This window comes from Physella acuta, unplaced genomic scaffold, assembly GCF_028476545.2.
Source record: "Physella acuta isolate Inbredline_101_S28 unplaced genomic scaffold, ASM2847654v3 ptg001287l, whole genome shotgun sequence".
In the NCBI taxonomy this organism is placed as follows: domain Eukaryota; kingdom Metazoa; phylum Mollusca; class Gastropoda; family Physidae; genus Physella; species Physella acuta.
The window spans coordinates 125,993-145,604 of NW_026732802.1; the positions used below are offsets into that span (position 1 = coordinate 125,993).

Here is a 19,612-nt window from a genome sequence, read left to right on the forward strand (position 1 = left end):
TTAAATGGAATTTCTTTTCTAATGAAGTCATTTATTATTTAGTTAGATTTACTTCAGTTATGTATATTATGAAGATCAGGATATGTCATAAAATTTGTTTAATAAAAAGATATTATTCATGTATTAAAAATAATTTTAAAGTATATTATAACAGGCCCATATAAAATATATGTAGATCTAATAGGCCTACCATTTGGGAGCAGAGTTTCTTCCAGGCATCTCTTCGGGGGGGGGGGGGGGGGGGCTTAGCCCCCCCCCCCCCCCCCCGAAAATTTTTTACCGCCCCCTGAACGAAATGAAATTTATATAATTTACATAGAAAATATATACTTTTAACAGTGTCCGCCCCCCCCCCCCCCCCGAAGAAAGTCTACCCCCCCCCCCCCGAAAATTTCAAGTGCCCCCCCCCCCCCCCCCGGAGAAAAAAGTCTGGAAGAAACACTGTTTGGGAGGGCAAAAGTTAACATTCAATGAATTACATGATAATATTGTTATTTTTCTTCTTTTAAGAAACTAATTACACTTTTTTATCTACTTGCTTTAGAGCAATACAACTTTTTAAAGTAATCATGAATGGGAGATAAGCAGACACGGAAGTCAACAAGGGGTGTTGGACTACGAAAAAACAATATTTATTTTCATTCGGACTCGAATCTAATCTCTAGGCCTAGTCTAGATCTAGAATCTAGATTAACTCGCTTTATTGGCTAGGTGTATACACTTTCACCTATTTCACAAGTAAAATTATTAATTTAGATTTTAGATCTATTTATGCCGGCTAATTTTAGAGTTAGATCTAACTCTAGAGTCACTCTAGAGTCTAGACTCTAGACTCTAGTCTAGACTAGAGTTTACTAGAAGAGTAGAGTGGAGTTACTGTGACTGTGAGTGATACTCAGTTACTTGAGTAAGAGTTACTGTGACAGTAGCGTAGGCAGACACTCACTGTGTTGTGTGTAGTAGTGGTGACTGGTAGAGTCTGAGACTCTCTGAGAGTCAGCTGCTGCTAGACTCTAGACTACTTTTTAAGTTTTTTGGCCTAGGCCTAGCAGTAGCTGCTAAGTGAAAGTGCTAAACTACAGCTAAACTGAATTGCTAGATTCTAGTAATTCTGTGTTCTGCTGCTAACTCTCTGCTACTCTGCTACTGACTGCTTGTGGCTTGTTGTTAGAGCAGCAAGATTCAGAGGCGTAGCGTGGGGTTAGGGGTGGGTGCGAACCACACCGGGTGACACCATTTAGTTAGGGGGGGGTGACACCATGGCAAAAAATAGCAAAATGTATTAGTAGTTACTAGTTTGGTAGTTAAGTAGTTTACACTTCTTAGTTGCTATAGTTAGTACTAGTTAGTAGGTCTATAATCTATAGAATTAGTTATAATTAGTTATTAGTAGTAGACTAGTAGTACTTAATCTACTCTAAGTCGCCTCACACTAAACTACTAAACAAACTTTTCTAAACTGTCTAACAGTATCTTACTAACTTATATTTTTATAATCTAGCAGCACTAGCTTCTTTGACTTAGGAAAAGTAATCACCAGCCAGCAGCCATGTCAAGACAGCAGTTGCAGCAAATGCTGTTTTCTCCAAATGATGAACGTTTAATAACTATGATCTCCGTTGCAAAAATGCCTCGGAAAACAAATCTTAAAAAAAGAAGCAGCTTACTTTGTGCAGTCTGTAAGTTTATCTTAATTCTAAAATTAATTTTAAATGATCTAAATCGTAAATGTGGCACAGCACTGGCAAGTTATAGAAATATAAAAAAAATTGTTCTTGGCATATAGTAGGCTAGAAGGTTAGGGATATCTGTAATATTATTAAATATTATAGTATAATAGTACTAGTATTATACTATAGCACTAGCAGTAAGTTAGTGATTATAATATATAGTGTATACCCTAGTCACAACACTGACATACAATTCTACACATGTGTAGCACTCCTCAGCAGCACACACATTCACAAGAATTAGGCCTAATACAATTAATAATAATTAGGCCTATTGTTCATTAATCTCTCTAAGAATATAACTTACACACTTTTACATTTAGGACCATTTAAACACATTTTATCATTTCAGTAAATACAATGGAAAGTCCTGCAAAAGTTTACATTTATCATGTAAAAAAAGCTGACAGAGCAGATGGTTTCAAGAAAAAAATGTCATGGCTGCTAAGAGATTTAAAACAGTTTGACGGAAAGTCAGCTGATAAGGTTATATGAAATCTATTAAAAAATTGTAGTTGAATTATGAATATTTTTGTCATTGCCTAGCTATTATAATTAAATGATTTATTTATGATTTATTATTTTTTCAACATTATGTTCCAAATAATGCCTTAAAACTCAAGTAGTTACTTATTATAACTAAAGCTTTTGAAAATATTTTTTTATATAAACAGAATTATATTAGTGAAATTTAAAGAAAATTAATTCAAATGGTTTTTCTTACAAAACAAATCTTATTCAGCAAACTACAGATTTTGACCTTCACTTTTTTGACAAGACAATCAAATGGTCGGCATCATCAGTGGAAGAAAAAGAAACTTTTATTTCATCATTATGGAGGGTTTGTCTTTTATCATAATTATTTATCTATATTAGAGTTAACAAACATACTGATTTAAGGGGCTGAAGTTATATATATGTTAATTAATTCTACTTGAGCAAAAGGGGAAAAATTCTTTTCAATGGTTAATAAATTTACTTTTACATTTTTCAGTTGAGCAATAGATTTCTGTTACAGCGACCTGAGTTTGTAAATATTCCAGATAGGTTACTTGAAGGTAGAGTTTATTGCTAATTAGCTTTTTCATATAATGAGTAGATTACTTTAAAGTTAAAAATAATTAGCTTTTTTCATATCATCAGATATATAACTTTAAAGTACAATTGATTGGTAGTTAATTTTCTCATATTGTTAGATAATTTACTTTGAAAGTGTAATTTATTTATAATTAATTTTAAAATCATTAATGATAATATTTTGTTTCAATTTTTTTTATTTCTCAAGTTATTTTTAAACCCATTTATTTTTTTGACTGCTACGCTAACAGATATCAAAGACCCCCATACACTGAGAGAGAAGTCGCAGTCTGTTGATGACATATCCATAGAAGGTGAAGATTACCAAGCACTTTCAACCAAAGAAGAAGCAGATCTTGAACTGCTCATGTCAGAATGTCAAGTTGCTATTAGCAACGCTGAAGTTTTCACAGAGCAGCTCTCCAAACAGTTATCTGTTCTTGACGGGGTAGGTTTGAGTGAGATGGCAACTAGTGTGAATCATTATTTCTTATGTTGTTTATGGCTGCAAACCAAAACATCTTACGTTAAGATTTCAGGGTTTGAGTCTGTAGGTCATCCCGGAGTCCACTCAGCTCTGAAAAGTATCTGACCTAGGTTAGGGAGACAAATGTGGCTAGGCATAATATCTCCAGAGGTCATTGAAATAGATAAACTCTACTTCACCTGCCCCATGTGTTTTGGGCATTAAAGGGAAAGGATGATGATGATAATTTTATATTACATCAATCGAGGTTTGAGTGCTCTACTGCTTACATCTTCCACTTTTGGCAAGAGTAAAAAAAAGAAACTGCTGTGTCATATTTATAAAAAGAACTATAGGTTATATTTTAAATAATTGTAGTACCAGATAAAAAAATAATTTTTCCCTGAACTTGTAAACAAAATTTGTAATTTTCTCTTAAACCACAAATTTAAAAATATTAAATTGTATTTTCCAGGCCAACATTCATTCCATCATGGGATCTGAGGACCAAGTTTTAAACTTAATGAGACTGCTAGACGATGGCATCAAAGAGGCAGAACAAATAGAAGAGAAACTAGATTCATATGATAAGATGCTGGCTGTAAGTATTCTACAATTTACTGCTCTTTCATGAGATTTTTATGACTGTTTACATTTAGTTGTGTATTTCATCTATCATTGATGTGTCAAGTAATGCTGAATTTAAAAAATATATTTTTAGTGTCATTTTAAAGCTCTATTTGTACAAGAATAATTTTTGTGTGTTAAAATGTTCTTGTTATAGAATGTGAAGGAGCAGATGGAGGTGATGAGAGACAAAGACTTATTGATGACTGTAAGAAACAACAACCATCAACGATTGCTGGATGACCTGCAAAATTTGGTTGTAAGTTCATCAGTTTTAAAAAAATAATTTTTTAACTCAGATTTTATTCGTTGACTTTTGTTTGAAAAAAAAAGTATTTTAAATTTGCCTTACCAATTTGGAATAAAATTTATCCAATTTAAAAAAAAGGTTAGTCAAACATGTTCCATTTTGTGTGCCCTTCTGTTAGAACCAGCTTGACCTTGACCTCAAACATGTGCAAGCACTGATGGACGTTGACCTGACAACACCGAATGGAATCACAGAGTGCACGGCTGCTGCCCAGGCTTTGCATCGCTGCATGAACGCCGACATCCACCCATGTAAGTTTTTTTTGGCCAGTTCTACACTGAGGAGTATTCTGTTGGTTTAAACTGATTTCCTTGTAATCTCTTATACCTGTCAAGGTCTAGTTATCTCCCTTAGCCAATTCGCCAATCATAAATAAAGTTAATCAGTCAGAGACAACAATACCATAAAAGAGATATATAGTGAGCAGTAGTAAATTTCTTTTTTATCATTTGTTTATTTTATTTTATTGATATTGACGCAAGTGATACAATTAAATCACAAATAAAAGAAAAGTGCCTCAACATTCTGCTGCTGTCTATTACTGAATAACAAATATACTTTCAGCATTGCTACGCATGGGAGCTGTAGAAGAGCAACAGAAAAGGTTTAAAAAGATGTCAGTCAATTTCTCGAAGAAACTGGTTCAGCATTTGAATAACCTATTTATACAGCAGGTACAAATGTTTTACATCTTATTTTCAATATCCAAGATATTAAAATATTTCTCTGAATTAAAATATATGAGATTATTCACTTAAATTAATTGTCAAAATTTTATGTAATTGTTTTTAGTGTTCTTTTGGTTGGGCTTGTTAATATTTGCATGTAAATATTTTGATTATGTTAAATGTTCCTATGGTGTATCAACTAGTCTGAAAATATATCTTGCTGGATTTAAAAATTTTATAGAAAAGTCAACATCTATTTGTAAGTATTTTTGATGAGATTCATTTCATGAAATTTATCTTTCTTTCTTCTTGCACACATTAGAACTTGTTAAATTTACGATGTCAGATGCTTTTCAATTACTTAAATTTGTTTTGTTGTGTTTCAGTCAATAGAAAAATGAGTTTGAATATATATGGAATTAATTTTAAAAATTTATAATTATATTAATACAAAGAAGAAATTTAAATATTTAAATAGCACAGTTATTAAGATTTTTATTTCAAGTTTTCATTTATATTTTTAGAAAGTGTAAAAAAAAAATTATCCTTTTGTGTTCATCTTGCTAGTCAAATTTGTTTTCATAAAGTATCACACAATCAATAACCTCTCTTTTCTTGTATAGTTTTTCAATTTATTTTAAGTTAAAATATTATTTTTGTTATGTGAGAAACAAAAAAAATCAATCTCGAATTATTCCAGAAGTGGAAAATTAACTACATTGTAAAACAGTTATTTGTTAGGAATTATTTAAATATTTTTTAAAAGTCAATATAATTTTTTTTAAATGAAATGTGGTACTTGTTGATTTTATAATAGAATGTTATGAATATTCAGTGCTGAATTAAGATTATTTTTTTCTGGAAAATTACATTAAATTAAATTAATTTTTCTGTTTTATTTTAAAGTAGGCTATGCGTAATATGTGTCCTGGGCACTGAAAGAAAAAGACAATACTATGTAATCATATTACAGAACACACACCATGCTTCTTGCAAATTCTAATTTTTGTCACACACGCCCTTCTGTTAATCTACATAATGTCTTGCAAATTTTCCTTGATTCACTTGACTGTATCTGCATCACTTCTATCAAACATGATGCCGTGATTTCTGAGAATTCTCTAAAGCTGTATACTTTGGCTATATTTTAAAATTCACTTGTTTTAGAATTACAGTGTATTTAAAAATTGTCAATGATTAATCATTTAATCTGGAATAGCTTTTCCGTGCAACTGTGTGAGATCTATTATACAATTTCTCTAAAAAATTTATAGCAAATGTGATTTTAAAAAAATAATTTAGTTACCTATTTAATATTTGACTTTTATTAATTTTGTGGTGGTCATAACTCACATTATTTATGAAGCCATATAAAATGTTTAAGCTTAATTGCAACCTCAGCAATATTATTAAGACTAAAACATTTTAAAATTAAAGTACCAGATAAGTAAGTTTGATAAAAATCATGAGTACATATTATAACTTACTTTTTTATTTCATGCATGTTGTTTTTTAATAAACAAGTTCACTAGCTTACAATTTGCATTGCCTATCAATAAACTTTGAAATGAACACATTTTCCCACTTTAAAAATAATTAGTTTATATTTTTTTTAAATTGCATTATTATCTAGGACCTAAGATTTTGAATTAAATGACAGTGTAGTGTTCATTAATATTTTGCTCTTATGACAAAACTAGCTGTCACTGGTATAAAAAGTAAAATCTCTTTGAAATATGTCATGCAAATTGTATGCAAGCTTGGTTAGAGTACTCCCACAAGAGGTATCATCCAACCATTGATTGCAGGATGTAATTCTGTTGCAGGGCAATGAGGTGGGTGAAACCCTGAGCAAGTTCACTGTAGAAATCAGGATGCCAAACCACAGCACCATCCACAGAGAGCTGGTCATCTATGCTGACCTCATGCTGTGGCTGAAGAATTCAGATGAGTCAGTGTTCCAGAAGCTGTCAGCTGTGAGTAGTCTTGGTAGATCTCTCATGAACTGTTTGGTAGTTCTCTCCATAAACTTTAAACTGTTAAATAATCTGACAGATTTCTCATGAACTTTTAACTGTTTGGTAGTTCTCTCCATAAACTTTAAACTGTTTGGTAGTTCTCTCCATAAACTTTAAACTGTTTGGTAGTTCTCTCCATAAACTTTAAACTGTTAAATAATCTGACAGATTTCTCATGAACTTTTAACTGTTTGGTAGTTCTCTCCATAAACTTTAAACTGTTTGGTAGTTCTCTCCATAAACTTTAAACTGTTTGGTAGTTCTCTCCATAAACTTTAAACTGTTAAATAATCTGACAGATTTCTCATGAACTTTTAACTGTTTGGTAGTTCTCTCCATAAACTTTAAACTGTTTGGTAGTTCTCTCCATAAACTTTAAACTGTTAAATAATCTGACAGATTTCTCATGAACTTTTAACTGTTTGGTAGTTCTCTCCATAAACTTTAAACTGTTTGGTAGTTCTCTCCATAAACTTTATACTGTTCAATGATCTGGTAGGTCTCTCCATAAACTTTAAACTGTTTGGTAGTTCTTTCCATAAACTTTAAACTGTTTGGTAGTTCTCTCCATAAACTTTAAACTGTTTGGTAGTTCTCTCCATAAACTTTAAACTGTTTGGTAGTTCTCTCCATAAACTTTAAACTGTTAAATAATCTGACAGATTTCTCATGAACTTTTAACTGTTTGGTAGTTCTCTCCATAAACTTTAAACTGTTTGGTAGTTCTCTCCATAAACTTTAAACTGTTAAATAATCTGACAGATTTCTCATGAACTTTTAACTGTTTGGTAGTTCTCTCCATAAACTTTAAACTGTTTGGTAGTTCTCTCCATAAACTTTATACTGTTCAATGATCTGGTAGGTCTCTCCATAAACTTTAAACTGTTTGGTAGTTCTTTCCATAAACTTTAAACTGTTTGGTAGTTTTCTCCATAAACTTTAAACTGTTTAATGATCTCGTAGGTTCTCCATGAACTTTAACTGTTTAATTATACATTTCTAACAAGAAAAAAAAATTCAAATACTAGCATTTTTCTAAAATCAAAATTTAAAAATAATCTAAATTTCTTTCATGATTTTGTTATGATTTTATTTAAAAAAATATAATAATAAGTATCTTCACAAGAAAGACTATCAAAAATCTAAATTTCATTATAGGTTACATTTTGAATAAAAATATTTAAAAAAAAATGATTATTCAATACAATTAAATAATGAAAACACATTTTATGAACAATTAATTATTGTTGTATGAACAGTTAATTATTTCAATGTCTCTTCACCCATCCAGGTGTATATGAACAGTTTATGTAAGTTGTACTCAAGGGAGATATCAGAATTTTTAGAGAGTGCCAAGCAAAGGCTAGGTGGCAACAAGGATGGCAAAGGGAAACATGGTGTGTGTTTAAATTTGTATTTGATCCATTCTCAAGTAGTGTTTAAAATTTTGTGTTACCAACTTTGATAGTCTTTCTCTATTTATAAGGGCTTAATATTATAGTTCTCTTCCTTTGAAAAAGTAGTATTTTAAAAAAATAAGGGTTTAAACTGAGGCTTTGATGTTTTGATAAGTTATCTGAGAATCTCAAAAAAATATTTCATTTAGAGATTATAATGTTTAAACCATTTAGAGCAAAAGTGAGTTTTCTATAATACATTTTTCCTACTTATGTTTTTAAGCTACTCTGTCACGCCTCAGTGGATCCACCACTAGCTTGGCCAAAATAGACCACAGAGGTCGCTCTGGTTCAGTCCAAAGTATTGAATCATCAGCTCAGAAATCTAATTCAGAAGTAGATCTAACAGCTAAAGGGCTTTTTGATCAGGTAGGATCTTTGGCCAAATTACAGTACCGTTTAACAGAACTTCTAAAAGAGCAAATTAATAATTTAATGACTAATAATCCTAAACTGTGCATTTATCTCCATTTGAAAAGTTACTTCACTTTTAAATAAATTTAAATAAACAAAATTATTTACTTTTTACACAAGCTGTATATTACTTTAAAATTGCAAGAAAAAAAAATACAATTGTTAAAGTCTATGGTTAGCTTGTAAATTAGATTATATTTTTATGTCTTTAAAATCCTGATGGCTCAGGTCCTTGAACGAGTGCTACACGAACTGGAAAGAGTCTGCATTGCGGAACAAGATTTTTGTTTCAAGTTTTTCCATTTGATTGATAAGAATGTGTCTATGGAGGAGCCTCATGGAAAAGTGATTCTTTTTTAAAATTTTGTTTCTATCCTCTTTATGTACACATGTTTTGTGAAATTTATATTTATAATTTAATCTCATTATATTTAAAAAATGCTGTAGGAAAATTATGTACCTTTTATTTTAGTGAAACAATTATTGTGATACATTTTTAGATAATTTAGTCTGTTATGGCATGCCTTTTTTGTTTGTTCTGCAGGACAAAGATAGTTCTGTGGGTGCAGGTGATGTTGATGCTGATGTTTGGGTTGTTAGACAAACCAATTCCTCCTCAGAGTAAGTCCTGAGAGTTTTGTTTGAGTTCGGTTAATCTTATAAACAATTTAATAACTGGTGCTGGTTAATTTTAAATGACCAAGTTTTATGTTCATCCATTTTTCACTAATCAAAACTAACTTAAAATTTGTGTGTAATTTTATTCCTTATGTTAGGTAAAATTGGAATTAGAGAAAATATCAATATGTGTATGAAATGAATATATTACATGATTTATTAAACCCTATATAGTACCATAAATTGTCCTTAAACTTCATAAATGTAATCAAGTTAAATTGAAAATATTATTTCCACCTGCATGATTTATTTATAGTTTGTCTCTTTTACACCTACAATATTTCATTCAAGCTTTTAAAAATCTTCCACTTGTATTTTAAAAATAAAAATCTTTGGATACATTTATTAAAAAAAAATTAATACACTTATTCAGGTGAACTGTATAAAACTAACTGACAATGCAAATTAATTACCTTTTAAGACTTAATATTTTCTTTTATATATAAAATGAGATTGTGTTTAAAAGTTTACTGCAAATTTTTCAAAGCTTTTCTGCTAATTGCCTTAACCCATTCACCTTAACGACACTTTGATGACAGTATTACCTAACAAGCCATTTGTTTTAGGGGTGATTATGTAACAGAAAATCTGGGTGGAGGTCTTTTACAAAAGAGAGCCACAGTTACTTCAGAAATGTAAGTAAATGGTGGCGATGAACATCTGGCCAGAGTTTTGAAAGAATCCAATCCATAATCATTGTCAGAATTTGAACTTCCATATATTCATACAACCTAACATTAAGTACTTGATTGTTGTCAATTAATTTGAAATAGCTTTTCTAACTAGAAATAATGAAGAAGTTTCCTTACTAACAATTTTTTTAAACCATTTAAGATAAAATACATTTTGAAAATTTTGTTCAAGTCTTTTGGATTATCAATATTTTTGCTTAAGTTGATACTTTATTTAATAACCAGAAAGAAGGGATAAAAATTTCACTTTATGTAGAAACTCATTCTTTTACATTAAAATATTAAGGCTTCTTTTTAAAAGTTTAGGATCAAAATATTTCCCTTAAATAAAATTCTTTAAAAAATTTAAAACAATTAGCTTTATTGTGACAGAGCAAAGTATTTTCACATGCACCTGTTTTTCTGCATGGCACATACCTACACACATTTAATTTTGTTGGTATATGTATACCACTGTAAGAAGAATGGGGTACACAACGCTTAAAAGTATATTGTTTGATTGATTAATTATTGTAGCATGATATAAAATGCTATTTCCTGTATATGCTCATCAATGATTGATTTGTAAAAATGTATTTACCTTTTTAGGAGACAGATAAATGACCAAGTCAGGCAAGTTACTTTTAGCAAATAATTCTGGCTTAAGATTTTATTTTAAAATTCTGCATTCATTTGTTTTTGCAATGTCAATATTAGCAGCATAAGCAGTAAAAAATTATTTCAAATTGATTTTTGCTGTATGAATGTTTTTTAATTGTCAAATCCTATGCAAGGAAATTCCCCCTTACATAATATTAACTTATGTTGGCTCTCCTGTTGATGAAGTTTATTTTTGTTGACAGAGTAATGATGGGAGAACTGTTCCCACAGCTGGAGAGTGAGCTGGACAATTTTCTAACCCACGCTGACAGGCAGGACGGAATGTAAGTCTTTCAGATGACACTTTTAAAATTTAATACTGAACATTGAGGACGGTGAAGTGGTGTGGTCAGGCAAGAGATCATATGATTGTTAACTCAAAAAGTTCTGAGTTTAGACCCTTTAGATGAGGCTTGTCAGCTAAGGGGCAGCAACCTATTTAGGAGAGAAAACTCCAAAATCAAATAACTTCTGCCTTGTAGTTTGTTCTTGGATGGACAAAGGCTATGGAAGCAAATCCTTAAAGAAAAGTAGGCTGAAATCTGTGTCAATTGGCCATAAGTCACATACCATGTTGACACGCAATATTAAATTGTGTTGAGGCAATCCCCATCAATGTATTATTTTCTAATTTCTAAAGTAAACTCAACACTTCAGGTACTCCATGTACATGTTGGTGAGAATGAGCCAGCACGTGATTAACAGCCAAGATATGGGCTCATATTTAGGCAAGACATACGGAAACTGCTTGATTAAAGTGAAAAGGAATTTTGACAAATTCATTGTAAGTTGTTGTAAAACATCATCTTAATTAAATCAGCTGTTTTCTTTTAACATAATTTAGTACATTGAATTTTGTGTTTTTAAATTCTTAATAATGTAGACTTTGTGTTTTATTTTATTGATAAAAATGTTAATGTTAATCTCTAGGAATCAATGATGGCAAATATCAAAGAAACCAAAGTTTCCAAGAAAAGCAGATGTGGCATCATTAGCTTTGTTCACAACTTTGAGGTTAAGACAAAATGTTTTTCATACTTATTGCTTTATCCAATTTAATTAATAAACATCAACTGCATTAGTCAGTTGTAGCAATGATTGAATTAGATGGTAGATTTTAGCTGGATTTATCAATTGTATTGTTTGATTCAATTAGATGATAGGTTTCAAAATAGGTACAAATCATGATTCTTTTAATAAGGATTTTACGGCTTCATATCTCACTTTTCAATGACAATTTACCTAGCATCAATATTAAAATAAGAGTGCAGTTGTGCGTCACTTTATTATATATCTTATCCTGTTAGGAAAAAAGTGTGTACTTGAATATGATTGGATAAAAATGTATGTCCAGTTACAAATTTGATTTAACCATTAAAAGCTATTAATGTGATGAAGTGGTTACTTTGACCCTGTGTATTTCACACTTCTATAGGGACATGAATGCTTCTGTAGGTATAATTATAGCTAAACAGATACAATTATTGAGCTAATTAGATAGTATTTTTATTAAATATTTTTCCCCCATGATATCAGGAATTCACCAACCTTGCTGAGAACATTTTTAAAGGTTCAGACCGCCATGCTGATCTTGATAAAGCCTACACAAAAGTTGTTCGTATCATCTTTGAGCAAATTGTTCGGGTGGCCCAGGAACACCAGAAGACACCAAAAGAAGTGGTGTTGATGGGTGGGTGAAACATCCTTGCCTGTTGCTAAAATGGTGTATCAGTTTTTCTTCTGTTTGGGGTTTGTTGTACTTTAGTAAGAGATGAGCGAAACAGTGTTGATATTTTTATATAACTATTTAGAGTTTTGTAAAGAGGATCAGGGATGTTGATAAATGCAGATTGCTATTAACTAATGTTTAAGTTTGTTTTATAGGATCTAACATTTGTGTTTTTATACTTGTATATTAAATTAGATATTAATTATTAATTTTTTTGTTTCAGAAAATTTTCATAGAATGTTTTGTAAGTACATGGTTTATGATCTTTACATTTTTATTTTTACTGATTTGAAATATTTAGTTAAGCAGATCAAATTTTTAGGATAGGGCTGAAATGTTTTTTCTTTTTTTTTTTTGTGAGGTACATTTCACTGAGAATGCTTTGCATCAAATCATTTTTTTCCCAGCCATCTTGTCACATCTTAAAAATCCTTGTTTGGAAAATGATCGCAAGGAAGCTAAACAAAGATACACAGAGAACCTCCAGGCCTACACAGTAAATCTGCTAGGCAGACCCCTAGAGAAACTTCATGTAATTGTGCTCATTAATTCTATAGTCTTAAGGGGAAATAATTTATTATAAGGGTTTTTATTAAAGGGAAGCTAGTCTTTTTTAAGACAATTCCATACTTTAAAAGTGATTATTATAAAATGTACACATTTTATTAAATGTTTATGGCCTTCATGTTTACAAAAAATACAAAATAATTGATATTTTTCATAGTATGATCGTCATCATAAAGTAGAAAATAGTCATGCAGCCCTAGTATAATTTTGATAACCAATGATATTTGTGTTATTCTCAACTCTAGATATATTTAGATGTAGCTGATATAACACTAATGGTTCGGTCTTTTGTTATGACTCATGCTTGTCTCCATTATTGAAATAAACTTTTCAATTGTGTAAAATTGATTTCCTTTCAGATATTTTTTGAAGGTGTGGAGTCAAAAATCTCCACAGGTGTGAAACCTGAAGAGGTTGGCTACCAGCTGGCATTTAATAAGCAGGAGCTTAGAAAGGTTATCAAAGAGTATCCAGGCAAGGAGGTAAATCAAACTTTTTTGTCTCCCTGTATATGTGTGACAATGTTTTATTTGTGGTCAACATGTGTAACAAACAGGAGTCTTATAAAAAAAGTAAAAAAAAAAAGTAAAAAAAATACTGTTAAATCTTTTGGGAATTTTACAAATATTTAATACAATTTTATATTGTAAATGGATCTTAGTATTGAAGATTTGGTTTGTTCACTTTCTGCCATAGGAAATTAACTAAAATTATTTATCTCTATTATCTCTATACTATTAAAATAAAATTGTGAATGTTGTCTCTGGGTTAAACTCCTGTACCTGTTTTCTCTAATTAAACCAGGTGAAGAAAACATTAGAACATTTAAATAAGAAAGTTGAAAAACAGCTTTGTGAGGAGGAAAATTTGATTCAGGTTTGTAGAAAGATACACACATTTTGAAGTTTGATATCTAACTATAGACTCACAGTTTTATGGACATAAGGGTTCCAGTAGTAAATTTAACAAGTCCATGTATTATAAAAATTGTTCATTTTACACAATTACTAAACATTTATTCAGATGACAAGCATTAATCAGTAATGATAATTTAACAATGACTACTTTTTAATTTGCATAAATAATTTTTAATTTAAAAAAAAAGTGTAACAAATGGTGCAAAAAAAGTAAAAGTTTCAGAAAAAGGTTTTGACATTTTAAAAATTGGACTGTTAGGGCTGTTAGGGGTTTTTATCTTTAATATCCTTAAGATAATTGGATAGATATTACAAGCACTCAAGGAATTTCCTTTCTTTAAACTAAAATTCCATTTTTAGATTAACAGCATTAAAAAATTTCTACTGTTGAAGTTTTTTTCTTTTGTGTTCTTAATGTAACATTGGGGGGGGGGGGGGATCAAGCGAATAAACAATGGAGCCCTTTATCATTGTTTTTTTCACCAACACATTTATAATTGTGTGTTAACATATTACGCCTCATGTTGCCTGTTGACTTACGTGGATGGGTTTTTGTCCCCAGCAGAACTCAAGATTCCAGTTAGCATTCAGTGTCGTAGCTAGTAGAGGGCGGGTTGGGCGGCCGCCCCGGGCGCCGACCCTAAGTGGGCGCCAAAAGTGGTAGAAAAATTAATTGAAAAGCTCATTTTATGCTGAACTATTAAAGTATATATGGTCAAAGTTACGAAAATAAATGACTTCAAGGCATTTCACATTAATTTAACTGTTTACTAAATCAATTTTGTGGCACCGAAATAGAAATTCTAATGGGATCAGGATAGTAACTGGTAAGAAGCTCCACAAACCTTTCCAATTTATTTACTTTGTAGGGGGGTGGGGGGGGGGGCTTTTTCAAAGACAGGAATAACTATAAATATAATGGGAGGGAGGGGCGCAAGAATGTATATTCTGCCCTGGGCGCCGGAATCAGTTGCTACACCTCTGTTAGCATTCACAGAGTACCCATTTTTTTTTGTTTAATAAATTGAAATGGGTAAACGCCAGATAAATTGCTGTCCATTACAAATTCTGCATTAAATATTTTTTAAAAAGTTTTGTGAATGGATTTCCAGGTGGTCTGGCATGAGATGCAGGACCTCTTCATCACCCAGTACAAATACTACGACAACCTCATGAAGCAGTGCTACCCTGACTCCAACATCACACTGGACTTCACCATTGACAACGTCCTGCAGTTCTTCTCAGACATTGCACAGTCACACTGATCAGCTGTAAGCTCAGACATTTCAGTCAGAATTATCAACTGTAAGCTCAGACATTTCAGTCAGAATTATCAACTGTAAGCTAGGAAATTTCAATAAAAAATTGTCAGCTTTAAGTACTAAAGTTCTTATCAGCCATTGCTGTCACATTGATCGGCTGTAAGCTCAGACATTTCAGTAAAAATCATCAGCTGTTAGCCCAGACATTGCACGGTCAAAATGATCAGCTGTAAGTCCTAAAGTTCTTCTCAGCCATTGCGGTCACATTTATCAGCAATGTACCAGAAGGCTGTGGGCATCTTTAAATTTGGACCATAATATTTTGGATGTTTGTTATATTCACAATGCAGTCATGTCTTATGTCTCTGATTTTATCTTTAAGCTTGAGTCAATAGGACCCTATAAATAATACCAAATTTCAGTCGGTTTTTTTTTTAATTGAAGCTTCTTTAAAACTTTCTTTTCTCAGCAATAAAGAACCACTACTTAGAATAACGAAACATTACCTCCCCTTAACGCATCTTAAAAAGATGTGATATGACATTGTTGAAATTCACCTGTTAAATGAATATAGCACAGCTGACTTTGTAGGTTTACGGGTAACCCCTTTAGCTGGGGAGATAAAAAGGTGAACCTATTCATGTAAAACATTTGAATACTGCTTTGCTTTGAGCGAAATTTTTATTTTATTTCTATAGGATTTAGAATTATTTTAATTTTTTAAAAAGTATTTTTTTTCTTCCATTTCCTGCTTATTCACATGTAACACTGACAGTTGCTGTCCCGTCCAAATTTACTGACATAGCCTGCTGTCATCTTGTGTCAAATGACAGATCATCTAGCCACTGTTAGGATAACCTCCCTTACAATGTAGGATAACCTCCCTTACAATGACTATTGCCCTGACCCTTGAGTAACCCCTCTTCTAGTCACTGCAGTCCACGCCCTATCACATTGTGAATACTCAGAAACATGAAATGGTCATAAACAGCACTGATCACACAAGTGTCAGCTGTTGGCTGGGTACCTTAGACATCAAGAGAGGGATTTGCTGATTGTTTTAAGTTGTTTTGATACATCAGTTGTTCATGTGCTATTGGTGCACTAGTTGTTTGTATGCTTTTGGTACACCAGTAGTTCAAGTGCTATTGGCACATCAGTTATTTTGATGCTATTGGTGCACACATTTGAGTGCTACTGGTACACCAGTAGTTTAAGTGCTATTGGTGCACATTTTATTTGTGTGCTATTGGTACACCAGTGGTTTGAATGCTATTGGTGCACATGTTGTTTGAATGCTATTGCTGCACCTGTAGTTTAAGTGCTATTGATGCACATGTTTGAGTGCTATTGAAACACCTATTATAGTCACAGTTGCACATGTAATATATCTCTCCCATGAATATACAGATTTGTAATTAAAAAACTGGAGGCATTGCTGTATATAAAAACTGTATTCCAATTTGTATTGTGATATTAACCCTCGGCTGTCCATTTGTACATTATCAACCCTTGACTTTCCTCATCCATCTTGTTAAGTTATACCAATTGTGTTAAATGTGTTAGTAAGATGATGGTTGAAAATGTTACTTTTGTGTTCATGTTATATTTGAGTGTAGGCTCTAGTTGTTGTTAGTGATAGCTGCTTGTGATGTTATTTATAACACTAGTTTTTGTTATTTGCCTATGTATTATACACTGTTTTTTTTTTAATTTAAAAATTTGCCTATGTATTATTATAATTGAGTTAAAAGATAAATAAAAACTGAAAAAGTTCTAAATATTGCTCTTAGGGATCATTCAGAAATGAAAATATTTTTTGTTGTAAATTATAATTTTAAAAATTTGATTAACATGATGATTTTGCTAAATATATTAAAATGAAAAGGTAATTGCTTTAATAAAAAATATTACCATAGGGAGTTGGCTGAAATGTCAGGTCATAGAGAGAAGCTAACGTGGTGAAGACAGAGGGAGTTGTAAAAGTGTCCTTTATGGAATCTTATAGTAAAAAAAAAGTGTTCAGTTGTTATATGGTATTAGGACATGTTCCTCCTCAGAAGAAAGTTTTAACCTCAGATGAACCAAGCATAACCTGAGAACAGGATTTTCAAAGACCCCTGGATAGATTTATTTTGCTGGAAAAATAAAATGACTTCTTCTAATCCCTCTGCCATCATCTGCATATTAGACGACGGATATTACAAATTGACAAGAAAACAACAACTCATAGTCTTCAGACTCAGAACAGGCCCCGACAGACTAAAACAGCACATGCATAAAAAACTAAAAATTGAGTTTGGCGAAACTTGCCCACGTGGCATGGCCCCGAAGAATACAGAGCACGTCCTTCAGGACTGTTCCTTATATCGCCAGGCGCGATCCAAACACTGGCCCCTACACACCCCACTCAAGGAAAAAACTATATGGGGCACCCGCGGATCTGGAGACCACAGTCCAGAGGCGTAGCGACCCTTCCCGGCGCCCGGGGACAAACTTTTCGATTTGCACCCCCCCCTCAAACTTTCGATTTGCACACCCCCCTCAAACTTTCAATTTATTTCTCCAACCCATATTTTGGCGCCCCCTAAGGTCGGCGCCCGGGGACATATGTCCCCCTTTCCCGCCCCCCCCCCCTCGCTACTCTACTGCCACAGTCCAGTCCCACTTCGTATCCTGACTTATTCCCCAGCCCCTCAGTTTTCTGACTCTCATTTATTCCCCAGCCCCTGTATCCTGACTCATTTATTCCCCAGCCCCTGTATACTGACTCTCATTTATTCCCCAGCCCCTCATCGTGTCCACTCATCTAGTCTACACCCCCTGCCCCCACCCTACCAGCCACTTAACCCCTTTCTCTATAACTAACCACGCTTATAAACTCCACACGAACTTTGAACCTAACATGCACCAAAAAATATTTCAGACAACTACATTTTACAGGGAAGTATATAACATCAAGCTCTCTCTTTTAGCTACATTGCTGCAAGATTCATAAATTACAACACCAAAATTTTTTCAAGTGTTGAAATAAAAAAAAAATTCCACCAGATATTTGTGGTTAGTTGATTTTTTAAATAACATTTTCTTGTCTAGATTCACGAAAGGACGCAGCAGCGTGGCTGGGTAGCAGAGCCTCGACTGGTTACTCAAAAGTCTCAAGTTTGGATCTCGGACGTAAGACGTCCTCAGTGTTTCTTCCAGACTTTTTTCTCCAGGGGGGGGGGGCGGTAGATTTTCTTCGGGGGGGGGGGGGGTGGTGGACACTGTTAAAAGTATATATTTTCTATATAAATTATATAAATTTCATTTCGTTGGGGGGGGGGGGGGGGGGGGGGGCTGAAAATTTTTTCGGGGGTCCAAGCCCCCCCCCCCCCCCCCCGAAGAGATGCCTGGAAGAAACTCTGGACGTCCTTGGGTTCACCCAGCCCTGACGGCTACCCGACTCACGTTCTGGAAAGTAAAGGCATTTGGGTGTAATGCTGATCACATCATACCTTCAAATTCGTGATAAGAAAAACAGATGAACTCTATTTCATCTGCCCCGAATGACCATCAGGTTCGACAGGATAACTTTACGAAGGGACAGAATTGTTCACCTGCCTCAAGCTTAACTAGACCCGCTGTAAACCAAAGTTAGTTTATCACCAAACAACAGTAGGCTGGAATAGCCTCCCTTCTCTACCTAACACCATCTTATCTTACCCTCCTTTCCAGAGGCGTAGCGACCCTTCCCGGCGCCCGGGGACAAACTTTTCGATTTGCACCCCCCCCCCCTCGAGATTTTGATTTGCACCCCCCCCCCCCCTCTCGAGATTTTGATTTGCACCCCCCCCCCCCTCAAACTTTCGATTTGCATTTGCACCCCCCTCAACCTTTCTATTTATTTTTCCAACCCATTTTGTCGCCCCCTAAGGTCGGCGCCCGGGGACATATGTCCCCCCCCCCCCCACATTTTACCCCCTACCCATAAATTACCTAATTTATTCTTCCCGGTCCTGTTTTTTTTTAAACAAACAAACATGCCACACCCACCCCACCTCCACCCCATTTCCGAACAGGTCACCGCCCATCGTAGACAACGGTTACCGTATCTGTTATAGCTGTCATAGCCCTCTGATCAATGCTGCTAGAGTAAACGATAACCTAAAGTTTTCCACGCTGCTTTCTACTGCACAACTCTTTCAAATCTTTAAGGCAAAGAAACGAAAACTGAAACTTCTGATCCTCCCCCCCACCCCCAACTTCCCTGGCTAGATTTCAAAGATCATATTGATCGTGCCAACTATCCTAGTCTATGTGGCTAACCCAAATATCTGACAGCCAAAAAGCTGAATTTCATATCTGCTTTTGTTGGTTAA

The 19,612-nt window shown here is 33.3% G+C and overlaps 1 protein-coding gene across 7 annotated transcripts; it reads left to right on the forward strand.

The window, feature by feature from the left end:
• The first annotated feature begins 581 nt into the window (after window positions 1-581).
• LOC131958066 (exocyst complex component 1) lies at window positions 582-17,002 on the forward strand. 7 transcript variants are annotated; one of them, XM_059322967.1, is made up of 27 exons: window positions 582-738; window positions 1,502-1,679; window positions 2,083-2,216; window positions 2,473-2,571; window positions 2,725-2,788; window positions 3,059-3,255; window positions 3,749-3,874; window positions 4,058-4,159; window positions 4,329-4,461; window positions 4,775-4,884; window positions 5,120-5,137; window positions 6,705-6,854; window positions 8,188-8,293; window positions 8,577-8,722; window positions 8,996-9,112; window positions 9,312-9,388; window positions 10,012-10,080; window positions 10,726-10,749; window positions 10,980-11,060; window positions 11,434-11,560; window positions 11,707-11,790; window positions 12,313-12,466; window positions 12,729-12,749; window positions 12,913-13,037; window positions 13,432-13,554; window positions 13,877-13,948; window positions 15,102-17,002. In XM_059322967.1, exons 2-27 carry the CDS (start codon window positions 1,550-1,552, stop codon window positions 15,252-15,254), a joined length of 2,742 nt encoding a protein of 913 aa, XP_059178950.1. In that variant the 5' UTR covers window positions 582-738; window positions 1,502-1,549; the 3' UTR covers window positions 15,255-17,002. The 7 variants fall into 7 exon arrangements, with proteins under 7 accessions (XP_059178950.1, XP_059178952.1, XP_059178955.1 ...); XM_059322969.1 differs by having other exon boundaries at window positions 1,505-1,679; XM_059322972.1 differs by having other exon boundaries at window positions 582-711.
• The last annotated feature ends 2,610 nt before the right edge of the window (window positions 17,003-19,612 follow it).